Raw genomic sequence first — 17,267 nt, 5'->3', positions numbered from 1 at the left:
ACAACAATCAGTCGTATACTGCACAAATCTGGCCTTTATGGAAGAGTGGCAAGAAGAAAGCCATTTCTTTAAGATATCCATAAAAAGTGTCGTTTAAAGTTTGCCACAAGCCACCTGGGAGACACACCAAACATGTGGAAGAAGGTGCTCTGGTCAGATGAAACCAAAATCAAACCTTTTGGCAACAATGCAAAAACGTTATGTTTGGCGTAAAAGCAACACAGCTCATCACCCTGAACACACCATCCCCACTGTCAAACATGGTGGTGGCAGCATCATGGTTTGGGCCTGCTTTTCTTCAGCAGGGACAGGGAAGATGGTTAAAATTGATGGGAAGGTGGATGGAGCCAAATACAGGACCATTCTACAAGAAAACCTGATGGAGTCTGCAAAAGACCTGAGACTGGGACGGAGATTTGTCTTCCAACAAGACAATGATCCAAAACATAAAGCAAAATCTACAATGGAATGGTTCACAAATAAACATATCCAGGTGTTAGAATGGCCAAGTCAAAGTCCAGACCTGAATCCAATCGAGAATCTGTGGAAAGAACTGAAAACTGCTGTTCACAAACGCTCTCCATCCAACCTCACTGAGCTCAAGCTGTTTTGCAAGGAGGAATGGGCAAAAATTTCAGTCTCTCGATGTGCAAAACTGACATACCCCAAGCGACTTACAGCTGTAATCACAGCAAAAGGTGGCGCTACAAAGTATTAACTTAAGGGGGCTGATTAATTTTGCACGCCCAATTTTTCAGTTTTTTATTTGTTAAAAAAGTTTGAAATATCCAATAAATTTCGTTCCATTTCATGATTGTGTCCCACTTGTTGTTGATTCTTCAAAAAAAATTACAGTTTTATATCTTTATGTTTGAAGCCTGAAACATGGCAAAAGGTCGAAAAGTTCAAGGGGGCCGAATACTTTCGCAATGCACTGTAGTATTCTGATTTTATTAGGTATAACAATAGCCTGGGGCTTGGCAAAGAGAGAAGTGTTTACTCTGGTTGCCAAGTTAACAGTTTTGGCACTCATGTAAAAGAGGCCAATGGCAATAAACATGAGTTATCTTAAAACAACATTACAAGGGCATGTTGAAAAAAAATTGTTGTGTCTGTATGCACTCTACAGTCATTTAAATAATGAGTATATAATTAAATACAGTATTTCATGTCAGCCTACAATGGCTCTGACCCCTCCAGGGCAACCTTTTATCAGCCTATAAAGTGTGGCTGTCTTCCCTAACCAGTTTTCAAAATCTCAGACCTTGCGATGGAAAAACTGGGTGGGGAATCCCTGGCTGATATGAGAAGGATCCAGGAAAGGAAAATTAGGGTAAGAAAGGGCAACAATTTTTCCTATTCTTGGACCTCCTCATGTCAGCCTACAAAGGGATATATAAAGAAATTTCAAGAGACCAGGGAGGATGAAAGAAAAAGAAAAACGCATAGAATAGATTGCTGCATACTTAATTTTAATGACAGACTGCCACTGCAATGACCATAGAACCAAACACCTCTGAAAGTGGAAGAGCCACATCCACTCTGTAGTGGCGAATAAATGTGTTAGATGTACTCCAGCTTGCTGCTCTGCAAATTACCTCCATCGAATCCTTGCATACTAAGCCGCTATATCTCTCGTAGAGTTTGCTTTTACTTGCAAAGGCAGTGGGAGTCCCCAGAACTTGTAACACTTTGAAAACAGATCGGATCTCAATGGGGAAAAGTATCATGCTGGATATCTATACTGATATGGACTGGGTAATGTGTTAGGAATGAAAGGATACCACATCATTTGATGGAAATTAAAATGATCAACCTACAAAGGGCTGAATTCAAAGTATCTAAGTGAAAAAAGTGATGCAGCAGGCTAGTCCATTTTGCTAAAATTTTCGTTGCAGCAGCTCAAAATGCCCCCCACGTGCTTATATGCATGCCTGACAATGTGGAGGCATGCTCCTAATGAGACGAAGGATGGTGTCCTGGGGGTATTTCCTCCCAGTTCTGGACCAGAGCATCACTAAGCTCCTGAACAGACTGAGGTGCAACCTGGCGGTGTCGGATGGACCGAAACATAATGTCCCAGAGGTGTTCTATTAGATTTAGGTCAGGCGAGCATGGGGGCCATTCAGTGGTATCAATTCCTTCATCCTCCAGGAACAGGCTGCATACTCTGACCACATGAGACTGGACATTGTCGTGCACCAGGAGGAACTCAGGACCCACTGCACCAGGGTAGGGTCTGACAATGGGTCCAAGGATTTCATCCTGATACCTAATGGCAGTCAGGGTGCCATTGCCTAGCCTGTAGAGGTCTGTGCATCCCTCAATGGATATGCCTCCCCAGACCATCACTGACCCACCACCAAATCGGTCATGCTAAACTATGTTACAGGCAGCATAACGTTCTCCACGGCTTCTCCAGACCCTTTCACGTCTGTCACATGTGCTCAGGGTGAACCTGCTCTCATCTGTGAAAAGCACAGGGTGCCAGTGGTGGACCTTCCAATTCTGGTGTTCAATGACAAATGCCATTTGAGCTCCATGGTGCTGGGCAGTGAGCACAGGGCCCACTAGAGGACATCAGGCCCTCAGGCCAACCTCATGAAGTCTGTTTCTGATTGTTTGGTCAGAGACATTCACACCAGTAGCCTGCTGGAGTTAATTTTGTAGGGCTCTGGCAGTGCTCATCCTGTTCCTCCTTGCACAAAGAAGCAGATATCGGTCCTGCTGATGGTTTAAGGACCTTCTATGGCCCTGTCCAGCTCTCCTAGAGTAACTGCCTGTCTCCTGGAATCTCCTCCATGCTCTTGAGACTGTGCTGCAAGACGCAGCAAACCTTCTGGCAATGGCACGTATTGATGTGCCATCCTGGAGGCATCGGGGTGCCTGTGCAACCTCTATAGGGTCCAGGTATCGCCTCATGCTACCAGTAGTGACGTTGACCCTAGCCAAATGCAAAACTAGTGAAAAACATTCAAAAAAAGATGAGTAGGGAAAAAAATGTTATAGGCCTCCACCTGTAAACTCATTCCTGTTTTGGAGGTTGTCTCATTGTTGCCCATCTAGTGCAACTGTTATTTAATTAACACCTAAGCAGCTGAAACAGATTAGCAACCCCCTCTGCTACTTAACTGATTCGATCAATATCCCAGGATTTTAATTGACTTGATGTTATACTCTGATTAAAAAGTGTTTTTGAGCAATATATATATATATATATATAATTATATATATATATATATATATATATATATATATATATATATATATATATATATATATAATATATATATAAATCTTCCACCATAAGTAAATTAACATTTCACTTCTTGTTTAATTTCCCTCTCAGTGCGCCCAGAGGTGAAGGTGTGGGGTCATCACCAGTCAGATGGGGTGACAAGACTACAATGCCTGGTGTATGGGTTTCACCCCCGACCTGTGGATGTGAAGTGGGTGAGGAATGGGGAGGATGATGTTCCTTCAGATGAAATGAGTCCAATTCTCCCCCATCCTGATGGCACCTATCAGATCAGAGTCAGTGCGGAAGTGCCAACAAGGGAGGGAGACACTTACTTCTGTCATGTGGACCACAGCAGTCTGGGGACTGAGACTCTCACTGTGAAATGGGGTGAGTGACACAATGGCCCATTCACACTTTCTAAGTTTCCTGCAGTGAAATGCATGCAATGAATTGCATAAAAAAAATGCAATTCTAGTATGTATCTTATTCATTTGGATGTAGCTGGCTTACTTTTATGATTAATGTTTGTATGTTTTTAATGTAGGAGATGTTGCATTTATGCATGTTTATGCAATGTATTTACATGTCCTATGTATCCAAGAAGTCCTATGCAATAGAGTTAGGGGGGTGGGGGGGCAAATGCATCACCGGGTGTCCTTTGCAGAGAAGTGTAGGCTGAGGCCATTCCTTATCATCATTTCACGCGGGCTGGTTTGGAGAGTGGCATCTATTCTACTCTATTGTATGTGTCTTCTTGGTTGAACATTGTAAAACGCCGACACCCCGTCTCCTAAGGTCAAAGAAAATAACCTCCTCCTCACCTTAGATCGGCGCTCCAAGCTTCAGATTTAGGTTACATAACCTATGGAGTTATGTTATATTGACAAACATTCTACAGTAGGCTAAAACATGTTTAAAGATAAATTCCAGCTATGAATATTTTAAACACAGTTAAATTGGTCCAGCTTGGACCAAAGTAACTATGTATATACCATACCTGGTGTAACAGAACCGTGACCCACACTGTGTTTGTGGGCTTCCGTCAGTATACGGCTTCCTTCAGTCTTGAATATAGATATCAAATATCCTAGCCACCCAATACAAAGCTAGCCGACAACTTGCCCAATACAAAGCTAGCCGACAACTTAGCTTGTTCTGGAACCTTCTCTTTTATTGAACAACTCACACAGGTTATATACAGCATGGACATCCCCCTCCTGATCAGATTACCCCATCAGGTCAGGGGCTGCCTGATTACATTATCATTTACAGATGAAATTGTATGCAGAAATAGAATTAATCTGAACTAATTATGTAGCCACCTGGACAGAATCAATATGTGAGTTCATTAACAATTAACAATGGGACAGATAGGCTTAACAGAATACACATCACACCTCAATACACAGACAACAGAAAGGGACCGCCAGTGACAGACTGTCCGTCTCTGACACTGAAGAACATGGAACAGAGGCCAATGTGTTTAGCTCTTTCAATGAACATGTTCAGAATCAAACAGCCTAGGAAAAGTCTTCACATGTTTCTCGAGATACATGGCTGACAAATATTACTGTCCCATTTGAAGCAATCTAAACCATATTCTTAGTGTCCATTAAGTATCTGTCTTTCAATCCCAGTGACGGTGAGTACCGTCACACCTGGCTGATGCCAATGGAAGTTGGAAATCACTAAAGTACAGTTGTAGACAATGCTACTTCAGTGATCTCTACTTGCTCCTGAATCCTGTGCTGAGTGGCATGCCTGATGCATTGTGGGCACAGGGGGCCAGCTGTTCTGCTATTCAGTGAATGAATGTAAAACATTCTCTGATTGGATGGAGTGGGGTGGTGACATCACTCACGGTCTCTACCTCATCCAATAAGGGAAGGCTTTGCATACATTCAGAATAGCTAGAATACTTCAGTGAGTTTGCGCTGCCAGGATCATTGTCCAGGTGTGGTATATACATACTTAGTTGCATTGATCCAAGCAGGAACAAACTAACTTTGTATAACATACCTAGTTCTGAAATTATTCTTTAAAAAGTTTCCGCCAGAGGTGCGCATTTATGCGGCCTCTTAGTGGGTGGGCTTTAACACCGAGAGGTCACATGTAAGCGTCCCTATGTAAACATATTTCTGTGCTGAGAGCGTGCTCCCTGCACAATCCCAACACAGTTACTGGTGTATACTGGAAAGCTCCCAATGCATACTTGCGATCGGGAGCTTTTGGATCATGTAATAGCTGTGACTGCAAATTACAGTGGTCACATGATCTGAATGCTCGCCTCTGCTTCCCGGCATTTAGCAAAGGGAAAAGGGGTTAAAAATAATTGGTCACTTTGTCTGTGACGGTAATAACCGTCACTATGAGTGAAAGACAGATAAGTAATGGTTTGGATTGCTTCAATATTTGTCAGCAAAATCTTCATATAGAAATATGAAGATTTAATACCACATTACACAGTGTATTCCATGCTTGGCTGTGAGAGAGACACAAAGACTGTCATTCGCAGACTTCCCTATTGTTTGTGTATTGGAAGGGAATGTGTATTGTGTTAAAGTTTACCTTTCTGTTCCATTGGTAAATGTTAATGACATCACATTGTTCTGTCCAGATGGCTAGATAATTAGTTTAGTTCCTGTATACACTTTCATCTGCATATGCTACTGTAATCAGGCAGAGGGGAGGGATTGTGTACACTGTATGAGAGTGTAAAACTCTGTTCCTATTGGATTGTGAATGTCACATCCAGTCTTTAACAAGGTCCACCTGGGCGGTAACCTTGTGGGTGAAAACTGTATATAAGTCTGTTTCTTGTTCAATAAAGTTGTTCTAGAGTTAGTTCACCCTCAATCTAGAGTCCTGTCTCTTATTGGGGGAATATGCTGCAAGGGATTGCTATGGTCTTCCATACTCCTTTGGATAATCACTAAGCTCTTGTAAGAGCTTGTGTAAGAGCTTGTTCTGCTGCACTCTCTGGGGAAAGAGAGGTTCACCCATGAGAACCTGGAGCCTTGTCATAGGTCCAGGGTGGGTAGGAGACGGCAAGACCCTAACCAAGCTGCGGCGGTTCGTGGGGTCTGAAGTGGTTAGGGTGTCTGGTGGAGTGCTTTGAGCCCTCAGGAAGCACTAGGAGCATCTGTCAACGGAGGTACCTGGTCGGGGTGCTGGTTGATCCGTTACATTATCTAATCAGAGCAAAGTGACAGACTCGCTTGACAGGCCAATACCTCCCCTTTCAACCTCCCAATGATACACACTTTTGTGATCCAGTGGACAAACATATGGGTACAATTTTTTGAATAGAGCCTTAAACCAGTTAGCAACACAACTATTAAAACTAGATACTGGTGCCAAGATGCTCTGGAAAAGTGGTCTCCAAACTGCGGCCCAGGGGCTAAATGCAGCCCTTTGCTTGCCTTTATCCAGCCCATGGGGCACTATTCCTCCCACTGATATAAGATACTATTCTGCCATCCGACAAAAACAATTGGGCAACATTTCTTCCACTGACACCAATAATGGGGCACTATTCCTACCTATAATGCAAACAATGTGGCACTATTCTTCCCCATAATACCAAATTTGGCGATGTTTACTCCCACTGATGCCAGCAAAATTTCCACTCCTGCTGGCCACAGTTTGGCCCTCCTAAAATCTGAAGGACAATAAACCGGCCCTTTGTTTAGAAAGTTTGGAGACTCCTGCTCTAGATCAGTGGAATTCAGCCCTCAGTCAAGCCAAATTAGAAAAGAAAAAGATACTTGTGGCAGTTTCCTTCTTTTGGAATTCCCTATTTTTCAGTATTAGGTTAGCAGCACGATCTACAGCCCACGGAATTCTATGGCTCAGACACTGGTCTGGGTATTCTTTTTATAAGAAATAAATTACTTCCTCTTCCATATACTTAAGCACATCTCTTAACCGCTTACTGACCACCAACAGTAATATTACTGTGGCAGGTCGGCTCCCCTGGGTCCAGCGACATAGACCTACGTCACTGGACTCCTAGAGATTCCGGCGGCGCGTGCTACGCCAGAGCCACTCTCCCGCTGTGTTTAGACACAGCGGGAGTCAAGCCGGGGGAGGAGAGGCAGCGATTGCCGCCTTCCTCCCCCGATCGTCGGGGAAACGGTGAGAAGACCCGCCTGCTTATGTAAACAAAGCAGGCGGATCTTCTCAGTGACAGACAGGAAGGGATCAGCAGATTCGGCATAGCTGAAACTGCGATCTCTGTGTCTGTCACAGAACCCCCCTATCCCACACACGTCAGTAAGCATGAGGCATACATTTACCCCTTGATCATCAACAGTGTTAACCTCTTCCCGCCAGTGTCATGAATACAGTAACAGTGCATATTTTTAGCACTGATTACTGTAGTAATGTCACTGGTCGCCCCAAAAGTGTCAAAAATGTCAGTTAGGGGTCCAATCTGTCCGCCTCAGTCCCGCAAAAAATCGCAGATCGTCGCCATTACTGGTAAAAAAAAAAAAAAAACAATAAAAATGACATAAATCTTTCCTGTAGTTAGTAGACGCGATAACTTTTGCGCAAACCAATCAAAATTATTATTGCGGGTTTTTTTTTTACCAAAATATGTAGCAGAAAACAAACTGGCCTAAAATGTTTAAAAAATTTAGATTTTTAAACTTTTTTGGGGAATGTCATATAGCAGAATGTGAAAAATATTGTTTTTTTTTTCAAAATTGTCGCTCTTTTTTTGTTTATAGTGCAAAAATTAAAAATTGCACAGGTGATCAAATACCACCATAAGAGAGCTCTATTTGTGGAAAAAAAGGGACATAAATTTTGTTTGGGTACAGCTTTGCACGACCGCGCAATTGTCCGTTAAAATAACGCAGTGCCGAATCGCAAAATAGGGCCTGGTCAGAAAGGGGGCAAATCCTTCTGGGGCTAAAGTGGCAAATTATTATTATTATTATTATTATTATTATTATAATACAGGATTTATATACTGCCAACAGTTTGCGCAGCGCTTTACAATGTGAGGGAAGACAATACAGTTACAATACAATTCAATACAGGAGGAATTAGAGGGCCCTGCTCGTTAGAGCTTACAATCTAGAAGGTTGGGTCAAGTGAAACAAAAGGCAATAACCGTGGGGGATGGGCTGATGGAGAAAATGGAAGTATAGTTGTTAGATGTGGGTAGGATAGGCTTCTCTGAAGAGGAGAGTTTTCAGGGATTGTCTAAAAGCTAATAGAGTAGGAGATAATCGGACAGATTGGGGTAAGGACTTCCATAGGATTGGAGAGGCTCTGGAAAAGTCCTGGAGGCGAGCATGGGAGGAGGTGACGAGGGAGCTAGAGAGCAGGAGGTTTTGAGAGGAACGAAGAGAGCGATTAGGTTGGTATTTTGAGACTAGGCTAGTGATGTAGCTGGGGGCTAAGCTGTGGATGGCTTTGTAAGATGTTGTTAGTATTTTGAATTTGATTCGTTTGGTGAGTGGAAGCCAGTGGAGGGCTTGACAGAGAGGAGTAGCGGACACTGAACGATTGGTAAGGTGGATGAGTCTGGCAGCAGCGTTCATGATGGATTAATCTGGCTTTAAAACAAACAGTTGTCGAGATCACTGGTGGGAAAAGTGTATTTCTCTCCTGCAGAAACAAAAAGTTGTCACTATTCTAGTCAAAACTCCCACTCACTAAAGCCCCGTACACATGATAAGAAATTCGGCCGGGAAATTTCGTCCGACGACCGATCTGCCGATTTTCGGCTTGTTAGTATGGTGCTTCCGACAACCGACTCCAACTTTTCGACTGAAAAAATTCTGGTGTGCAGGCTATAAAATTTTTGTCCTCTGTCAACACACGCCCGATTTTTGTCTCATTAGTACAGATTTCGATGGGGAAAAATCTTATGAGCAAGACTAGGCATGCTCAGAGATGAAAGAACACAAAGAAAGCAATCCAACACATGACATCTCTTCTAAAATAGAATTCTGTCGTACGGGAAAATTCATGTGCAGTCTAGAGCACATTCCAACCAACAGACACCACTCTGGACAAAAGACGGACGACCGGTCGGTGGAAATTTGTTGCGTGTGTACGAAGGCTTAAGTCAGTGTTTTCATTGCAGAAGTTTTTTAAACCAGCTTCATTCTGTTCAATAGAAAGTCTTAATTTAGTAATTATCACAGATAGGATCCCAGAGTGACTGTTGTTTTATGTTTTACTTTGTGTTTCTCTCAGATTCCAACAATGGACCCCCAATTGGCATGATTGTTGGCGCTGCAATCGTCTGTCTTGTTCCTATTATCGGTGTAGCCTATCTGTGCAAGAATAAAGGTAATTATACACATCTAGAGCATCCCTGAAAGAGCCGCTGGTGAATTGGTTCCTTTTCCCCTAGTTAAACACATACAGCCAGGCACATAGCATTTTCTGCACTCTTCCACTGATTCAAAGGAACAGTCTAGGGGTGTCTTTTTAGGGTTTTATTGGAAAGATGAACTTGGATGAGGTGAAGGAAGCATTAGGTACCTCAAATAGAGGTGACTATGACTTCTCCTCAAAGGACCAAAAGCTACACACAATCACTATTTATTTTCTAGCACTTGGGTTATCTACTCACACATGGCCACTGGATCATTGGTTGCCTCCTTCTGATATCCACCAAGTAATCCTCAGTGAGGCAGTGTTAATTTTGGCAGCAAATTTCAATTTAGTTTTAGTCTTAGTTTTAGGACTAAAACCCATTTTAGTCTTCTGCAAGTGTTTTAGTTTTAGTCGTATTTAGTCGACTAAAACGTCATACATTTTAGTCGACTAAAACTCATTTTAGTCATCTATAATGGAATGGGTGTAGTTCAATTGTAATTTGTAATGCATTATTTAAGCATTTCTCTACAATTTCCAAACTCATTATATACTACTGCTGGTCCTGGAGTGAAAAATCTAATATGTTATTATTTATGGTATTAAGCTTTAAGCATGCACCAGTGTTAATTTTGGCAGCAAATTTCGATTTAGTTTTAGTTATAGTCTTTTGACTAAAATGCCATTTTAGTTTTAGTCATATTTTAGTCTTAGTCGTATTTTAGTCATCTGAATTGTTTAAGTTTTAGTCGTATTTTAGTCGACTAAAATTGTGTTAATTTAGTCTACGAAAGCGTTTTAGTCGGTTTTAGTCGACAAAATTAACACTGCAGTGAGGGAGATTCAGACCCACTCCCCCATAGGACAGCTGGACACTTTTCCCCCAACTTCTTCCTGGCACTCTCCAGTGAGCAGACCCTAACTGATTCCATGACTGAGCATGCAAATAGGCCCCCACCTAAGGCCTTTAGCTGGAACCTTAATGTCTTCTTAGGGGCACCTCAAATAGTCCCGCCCCAGGAGCAGAGCCCCTGCAGGGAGGTCTCCTCCAGAAGGACTGGGCCCAGTAAATCCGCTCTGCTTGTCTCAGGCCCCAGACTATTTATGGGTTCTCCAACCACCTACTGTGCACACATCCCAAGGGATTGACTGGAGTCCCATACATTTTCATGCTGCTAACTCTGTCCTTCCTCCCACTATATATCTAGAAGCTTCTAGAATACTGGGGAAAGAGATCAGAGCAGCAACCTGTGAGAAACTGAACAGGCCTGAATAATCAAACCCTGTCCCACTGACTACAGAGGAGCTAACTAAATTCAACAATTCAATTATCTGAGATCTCTTTTAAACATATTTGTAAATAACCAAGCATGGTGTAATTATCTGCATGTTGATGCCTTTGGAAAATAAGTGATTTTGCAACCATGCCTCCAACTCTTGAAAGAAAACAATTGATGTCATTCAAAATTATCCAGCATGGCAGGCATTTATTTCTCCTGATATAACAAGGACAATCAGTATTTCCATTGAGACCAGCCATGTTTTGGTGTCTAGTCCTGTTTCCTGGTGCCTTGCATATAAAGAAAAACAATTCAGGATTACTTGTCTATGATTTTGCACTTTTAACTTACAAAATAGCACTCAAGTCTAATGCTATTGTTGTAAACTTACCAGGTAAAATAGTCTAAAAAAACAAGAAATAGTGACCCTTCCAAAACTAAATTTTGGTTAACAGTGTCCCTCCAGCAACCAGTGCCTGAAAATGTGTTTGAGTGACTGCACTGCACAAAACAACAGAGCCTGTATAGTTTTGTGAATGACCTCCCATGAAAAACATTATGAATTAGCTGGGGGTGCACTGAGGAGAAGAATTTAGTTTGGCACATAATGAGTGATGGACCAAGTTAGGTCCCAGTGTTGCTAGTGGCTTAAAGAAGAAACCCGAGCTGATTGTTGTATACATTGCGCACATATGCCACAGTCCTTGTGCCCACAACATGTGACTTAACCACTTCCCAACCACCCGCCACCTACCGTCAGGGCAGCCATCAGAAATTTTGGGGCCCCTTACACAGCTTTAGGCCTGGGCCCCTCTGGGCCTGACCACCAACATTCCGCAGGGCAGCCCTCTTGCCGTCCTACCGAATCCACCCACTGACCATCCCACCGAGTCCTTTAGTGGAACCACTTCTTTTTTTAACACTCTTACAACTTAATAAATTAAAATGAATCCAATCCATCAAAGAGACATCCCCATATATTCAGCAAAGAGACATCCCAATTCAGTAAAGAGACAGCCTCATATATTCAACAAAGGGACATCCTAATCCAACAAAGACAGTCTCGTATATTCAGCAAAGAGACATCCCAATCCAGTAAAGAGACAGCCTCATATATTCAACAAAGGGACATCCTAATCTAACAAAGAGACAGTCTCGTATATTCAGCAAAGAGACATCCCAATCCAGTAAAGAGACGGCCTCATATATTCAACAAAGACACATCCCAATCCAGTAAAGAGACAGCCTCATATATTCAGCAAAGAGATATCCCAATCCAGCAAAGAGACAGCCTCATATATTCAGCAAAGAGATATCCCAATCCAGCAAAGACACAGCCTCATATTTTCAGCAATTGCTAGTTACTACAGCAGCAACAACTCGGTCTCGTTGGTTGGGGCCTTGGCAGCTGGGCCCCTCGGAACGCCTGGGCCCCCTACATGTGTATGGGCTGTCCCCCCTGATGGCTGCCCTGCCTACCGTATTTATCGGCGTATAACAAGCGCCGGCGTATAACGCGCACCTAAATTTTAGGGCAGAAATTTCAGGAAAAAAGCTGAAATTTAAATAAACAGCTTTGAACTCAGAACATTTTTTTTAAATTAAATGTAGTCTTACCAGTGCCCACTAATGCAGCCTCATCAGCACATTGTCCTTAAATGCAGCCTCGCCAGTGCAGTGCCAATACATGCAGCCTTGCCAGTGCAGTGCCAATACATGCAGCCTTGCCAGTGCAGTGCCCATACATGCAGCCTCGCCAGTGCCCATACATGCAGCCTCGCCAGTGCAGTGCCAATACATGCAGCCTTGCCAGTGCAGTGCCCATACATGCAGCCTCGCCAGTGCCCATACATGCAGCCTTGCCAGCGCCAGTGCCCATACATGCAGCCTCGCCAGCGCCAGTGCACATAATTGCAGCCTCGCCAGCACCAGTGCCCATAATTGCAGCCTCGCCAGCGCCAGTGCCCATACATGCAGCCTCGCCAGCGCCAGTGCCCATAATTGCAGCCTCGCCAGCGCCAGTGCCCATAACTGCAGCCTCGCTAGCACCAGTGCCCATACATGCAGCCTCACCAGCGCCAGTGCCCATAATTGCAGCCTCACCAGCGCCCATAATTGCAGCCTCGCCAGCGCCAGTGCCCATAATTGCAGCCTCGCCAGCACCAGTGCCCATAATTGCAGCCTTGCCAGTGCCCATAATTGCAGCCTCGCCAGCGCCATTGCCCATAATTGCAGCCTCGCCAGCGCCCATAATTGCAGCCTCGCCAGCACCAGTGCCGCTATACAAATCACTTTTAAAACTGTCCAGAAAGCAGAGCCGAGAGGTAGAAGGGGGCGGGCGGCTCAGAGGAGAAGGAAGGACACGCTGTCATGGAAGTCCCGGCGCCTATGATTGACGTCGGCATAGGAGGCGGGACTTCCAAAGACAGCGCATTCTTCCTTCTCCTCAGCGCCGCCCGCCTCCTTCTACCTCTTGGCTCTGCTTTCTGGACAGTTTTTTTTTTATATTGGCGTATAACACGCACTGCTACTTTTTCCTCCATTTTTAGGAAGAAAAAGTGTGTGTTATACGCTGATAAATACGGTATTTACTGCAGCAGGGTGGCTCTCCTGCGCAAACCGACGTAGCTCTACGTCGGTCATGCACAGGAAGCTAGGGGGCAAGCGCGCGCCGCCAGCGGGCATGCTCCCGCCCCCACTCGGCAGCAGGGAAGCCGATGCATGTGTCAGGCGGCTCCGATTGCCACCTGACACCCGCGATCGTTCCCCGCTAAGAGAGAAGGACGGTCGGCTGTTGTAAACACAGCTGACCGTTCTTCTCCCTGAAATGATCATAGAGCCCATGTGATCCTTCTATATAGGATCATATGTCTCTGTGGTCATTTCAGAAGCCACACCCCCCACAGTTAGAATCACTCCCCTAGGCTCACATTTAACCCCTTGATCACCCACAGGGTTTACCCCTTCCCTGCCAGTGTAATACTGTAACAATGCATATTTTTAGCACTGATTACTGTAGTAATGTCACTGGTACCCCCAAGAGTGTCAAAAATGTCAGTTAGGTGTCCCATCTGTCCGCCGCAATGTCGCAGTCCCACAAAAAAGATTGCCGCCATTACTAGTAAAAAAAAACCAATAAAAATGACATAAATCTTTCCTGTAGTTAGTAGACGCGATAACTTTTGGGCAAACCAATCAAAATACGCTTATTGCAAATTTTTTTTACCAAAATATGTAGCAGAAAGCAAATTGGCCTAAAATGTTAAAACATTTGGATTTTTTTATTTTTTTTGAGAATGTCATATAGCAGAATGTGAAACATTGTTTTTTTTTTTCAAAATTGTCACTCTTTATTTGTTTATAGCGCAAAAAATAAAAATCACACAGGTGATCAAATACCACCAAAAGAAAGCTCTATTTGTGGGAAAAAAGGACATAATTTTTATTTGGGTACAGCTTTGCACGGCCGCACAATTGTCCTTTAAAGTAACGCAGTGTCGAATCGCAAAATAGGGCCTGGTCATTAAGGGGGCAAATCCTTCCAGTCTTAAAGTGGTTAATTATGGTGCCAGAAATGACAGTCCCACAGACATACATAAACCTCAGGACAAAAGATCATTTAAATAAATTAATCTCTTCCATTACATGTGTTTTTTGCACACATAATATAGATATAGAACTAGTACTTTGTCTGAGAATTCCTTAACTACTTGCCGACCGGCAGGGTACCTGTACGTTACTGGACTGCAAGAGCCGTTTTGCAGAGCCGGCGGTTGGCTCTCTCGTAAAAGAAATGCTAGCCGCTAACTAGCTGCTGAATTGGTTTCAAAAGCAGCGGGAGGGGACGTCCCGCCACCTTCCGAAGCTGTACCTGGATCTTCCGTCCCACCGGGAGTCCCGATCAACCAACTGGTGCTTCCGCCAGCTGACCATAATGCCCAGCAAAGATCTGATTAGCTTTGTTGGGCTTTATGATATAGTAACCCAGAAGTGATGACGTAATAATTTCCAGGTTACCCGGATGTAAACCACCATTTTTAAAAATCAACAGCATTTGATCCCACCGGTTTTTCGAATGCTCTTAAGTACAGAGGAGGGATTTGGGGTCTTTAAGACCCCCAGATCTCTCTAGTGCATGTCATAAGGAATGTGAAACATATTTGTAAATAACCATGCATGGTGTATTTATCTGCATTTTGATGCCTTTGGAAATGAAGAGGTTTTGCAACCATGCCTCCAACTCCTAGGAGAAAACAATTGATGTAATTCAAAATTATCCAGCATGGCAGTCATTTATTTCTCCTGAACCTAACAAGGATGCCCAGCAAAGACCTGATCGCCTTTGTTGGGCTCTATGATATACACTGCTCAAAAAAAATGAAGAAACACTTTTCAATCAGAGTACAGCATCAAGTCAATTAAAGTCCTGGGATATTGATCTGGTCAGTTAAATAACGGAGGGGGTTGTTAATCAGTTTCAGCTGCTTTGGTGTTAATGAAATTAACAACAGGTGCACTAGATGGGCAACAATGAGACAACCCCTGAAACGGAAATAGTTTTACAAGTGAAGGTCACTGACATTTTTTTTTCCTACTCATTTTTTCTGACTGGTTTTCACTAGTTTTGCATTTGGCTAGGGTCAGTGTCACTACTGAGGCGATACCTGGACCCTATAGAGGTTGCACAGACAGTCCAACTCCTCCAGGATGGCACATCAATACATGCCATTGCCAGAAGGTTTGCTGTGTCTCGCACCACAGTCTCAAGAGCATGGAGGAGATTCCAGGAGACAGGCTCTTTAGTTACTCTAGGAGAGCTGGACAAGGCCAATGAAGGTCCTTAACCCATCAGCAGGACTGGTATCTGTTCCTTTGTGCAGAGAGCCCTACAAAATTACCTCCAACAGGCCACTGGTGTGAATGTCTCTGACAAAACAATCAGAAACAGACTTCATGAGGGTGGCCTGTGGGCTCGACGTCCTCTAGTGGGCCCTGTGCTCATTGCGGAGCTCGATTGGCATTTGCCATTGAACACCAGAATTGGGAGGTCCACCACTGGCACCCTGTGCTTTTCACAGATGAGAGCAGGTTCACCCTGAGCACATGTGACAGATGTGAAAGGGCCTGGAGAAGCCGGGAAGAACATTATGCTGCCGGTAACATCATTCAGCATGACCGATTTGGTGGTGGGTCAGTGATGGTCTGGGGAGGCATATGCATGGAGGGACACACAGACCTCTACAGGCTAGACAATGGCACCCTGATTGCCATTAGGAATCGGGATGAAATCCTTGGACCCATTGTCAGACCCTACAATGGTGCAGTGGGTCATGGGTTCCTCCTGGTGCAGGATAATGCCCAGCCTTATGTGGTGAGAGTATACAGCCTGTTCCTGGAGTTCCTGTATGAAGGAGTTGATACCATTGAATGGCCCCATGCTCGCCTAATCTAAATCCAATAGCACACCACTAGGACATTATGTTTCGGTCCATCTGACGCCGCCAGGTTGCACCTTAGTCTGTTTAGGAGCTGAGTAATGCCCTGGTCCAAATCTGGGAGGAAATACCCCAGGACACCATCCGTCGTCTCATTAGGAACATGCCCGATGTTGACAGGCATGCATACAAGCACGTGGGGGCCATACAAACTACTGAGGACCATTTTGAATTGCTGCAATTAAAATTTAGGAAAGTGGAGTAGCCTGCTGTATAATTTTTCATAGATTTTTGGAGTGTCTTTGAATTTAGCCCTCTGTAAGTTGATCATTTTCATTTCCATCTAATGATGTGGCATCCTTTCGTTCCTAACACATTACTCTAGTCCATATCAGTATAGATATCCAGCATGATATTTTTCCCTTTGAGATCTGATGTGTTTTCAAAGTGTTCCTTTCATTTTTTTGAGCAGTGCAGTAAACTGGAAGTGATGACGTCACATCACTTCCAGGTTACCCGGATGTAAACCACCATTTTGAAAAATCAAAAGCATTTGATCTCACCGATCTTGGATCTTTTGAATGTTTTTAACTGCAGAGGAGGGATTTGGGGCCTTATAAACCCCAGATCTCTCCAATGCCTGGCACAAGGAATGAAAGCAATAAAAGTGATAAAAAATAGTTAGAGACAGTGTATAATAATAAATAAATAAACAATACGTTTTTTTAAAGTGCACTTGTGCGCAAAGGGAACGCATGCATCGATCCTGCACGCACACAAACAGTGATTAAACCACACATATGAGATATCACCGCAAACATCAGATCACAGGCAATAATTCTAGCACCAGACCTCCTCTAAAAATATAAAATGGTAACCTGTAAAGGCTTTTAAAGCATCGCCTCTGGATAGAAAAATGTACATTATTTGTCACAGTTGCATGCGCAATTTTAAAGCATGACATGTTTG

At 43.6% G+C, this 17,267-nt stretch overlaps 2 protein-coding genes across 2 annotated transcripts in view; one reads left to right on the top strand and one right to left on the bottom strand.

Annotated features, from left to right (window-relative positions):
- Window positions 1-17,267, bottom strand: part of TAP1 (transporter 1, ATP binding cassette subfamily B member) — an 895,619-nt gene that overhangs the window by 676,059 nt on the left and 202,293 nt on the right. The window lies entirely within an intron of this gene.
- LOC309560898 (class I histocompatibility antigen, F10 alpha chain-like) overlaps window positions 1-17,267 on the top strand; it is an 85,118-nt gene that overhangs the window by 55,919 nt on the left and 11,932 nt on the right. The window contains exons 4-5 of the mRNA XM_082264588.1: window positions 3,350-3,628; window positions 9,458-9,553. Coding sequence (XP_082120714.1) covers window positions 3,350-3,628; window positions 9,458-9,553 — 375 coding nt within the window. The remainder of the gene's footprint in view (window positions 1-3,349; window positions 3,629-9,457; window positions 9,554-17,267) is intronic.

Source organism: Pelophylax lessonae (genome assembly GCF_965119305.1).
Source record: "Pelophylax lessonae genome assembly, chromosome: 7".
Classification (NCBI taxonomy): domain Eukaryota; kingdom Metazoa; phylum Chordata; class Amphibia; order Anura; family Ranidae; genus Pelophylax; species Pelophylax lessonae.
Note: the sequence above shows the minus strand (reverse complement) of the source record. Positions and strands in the feature narration are given on the sequence as shown.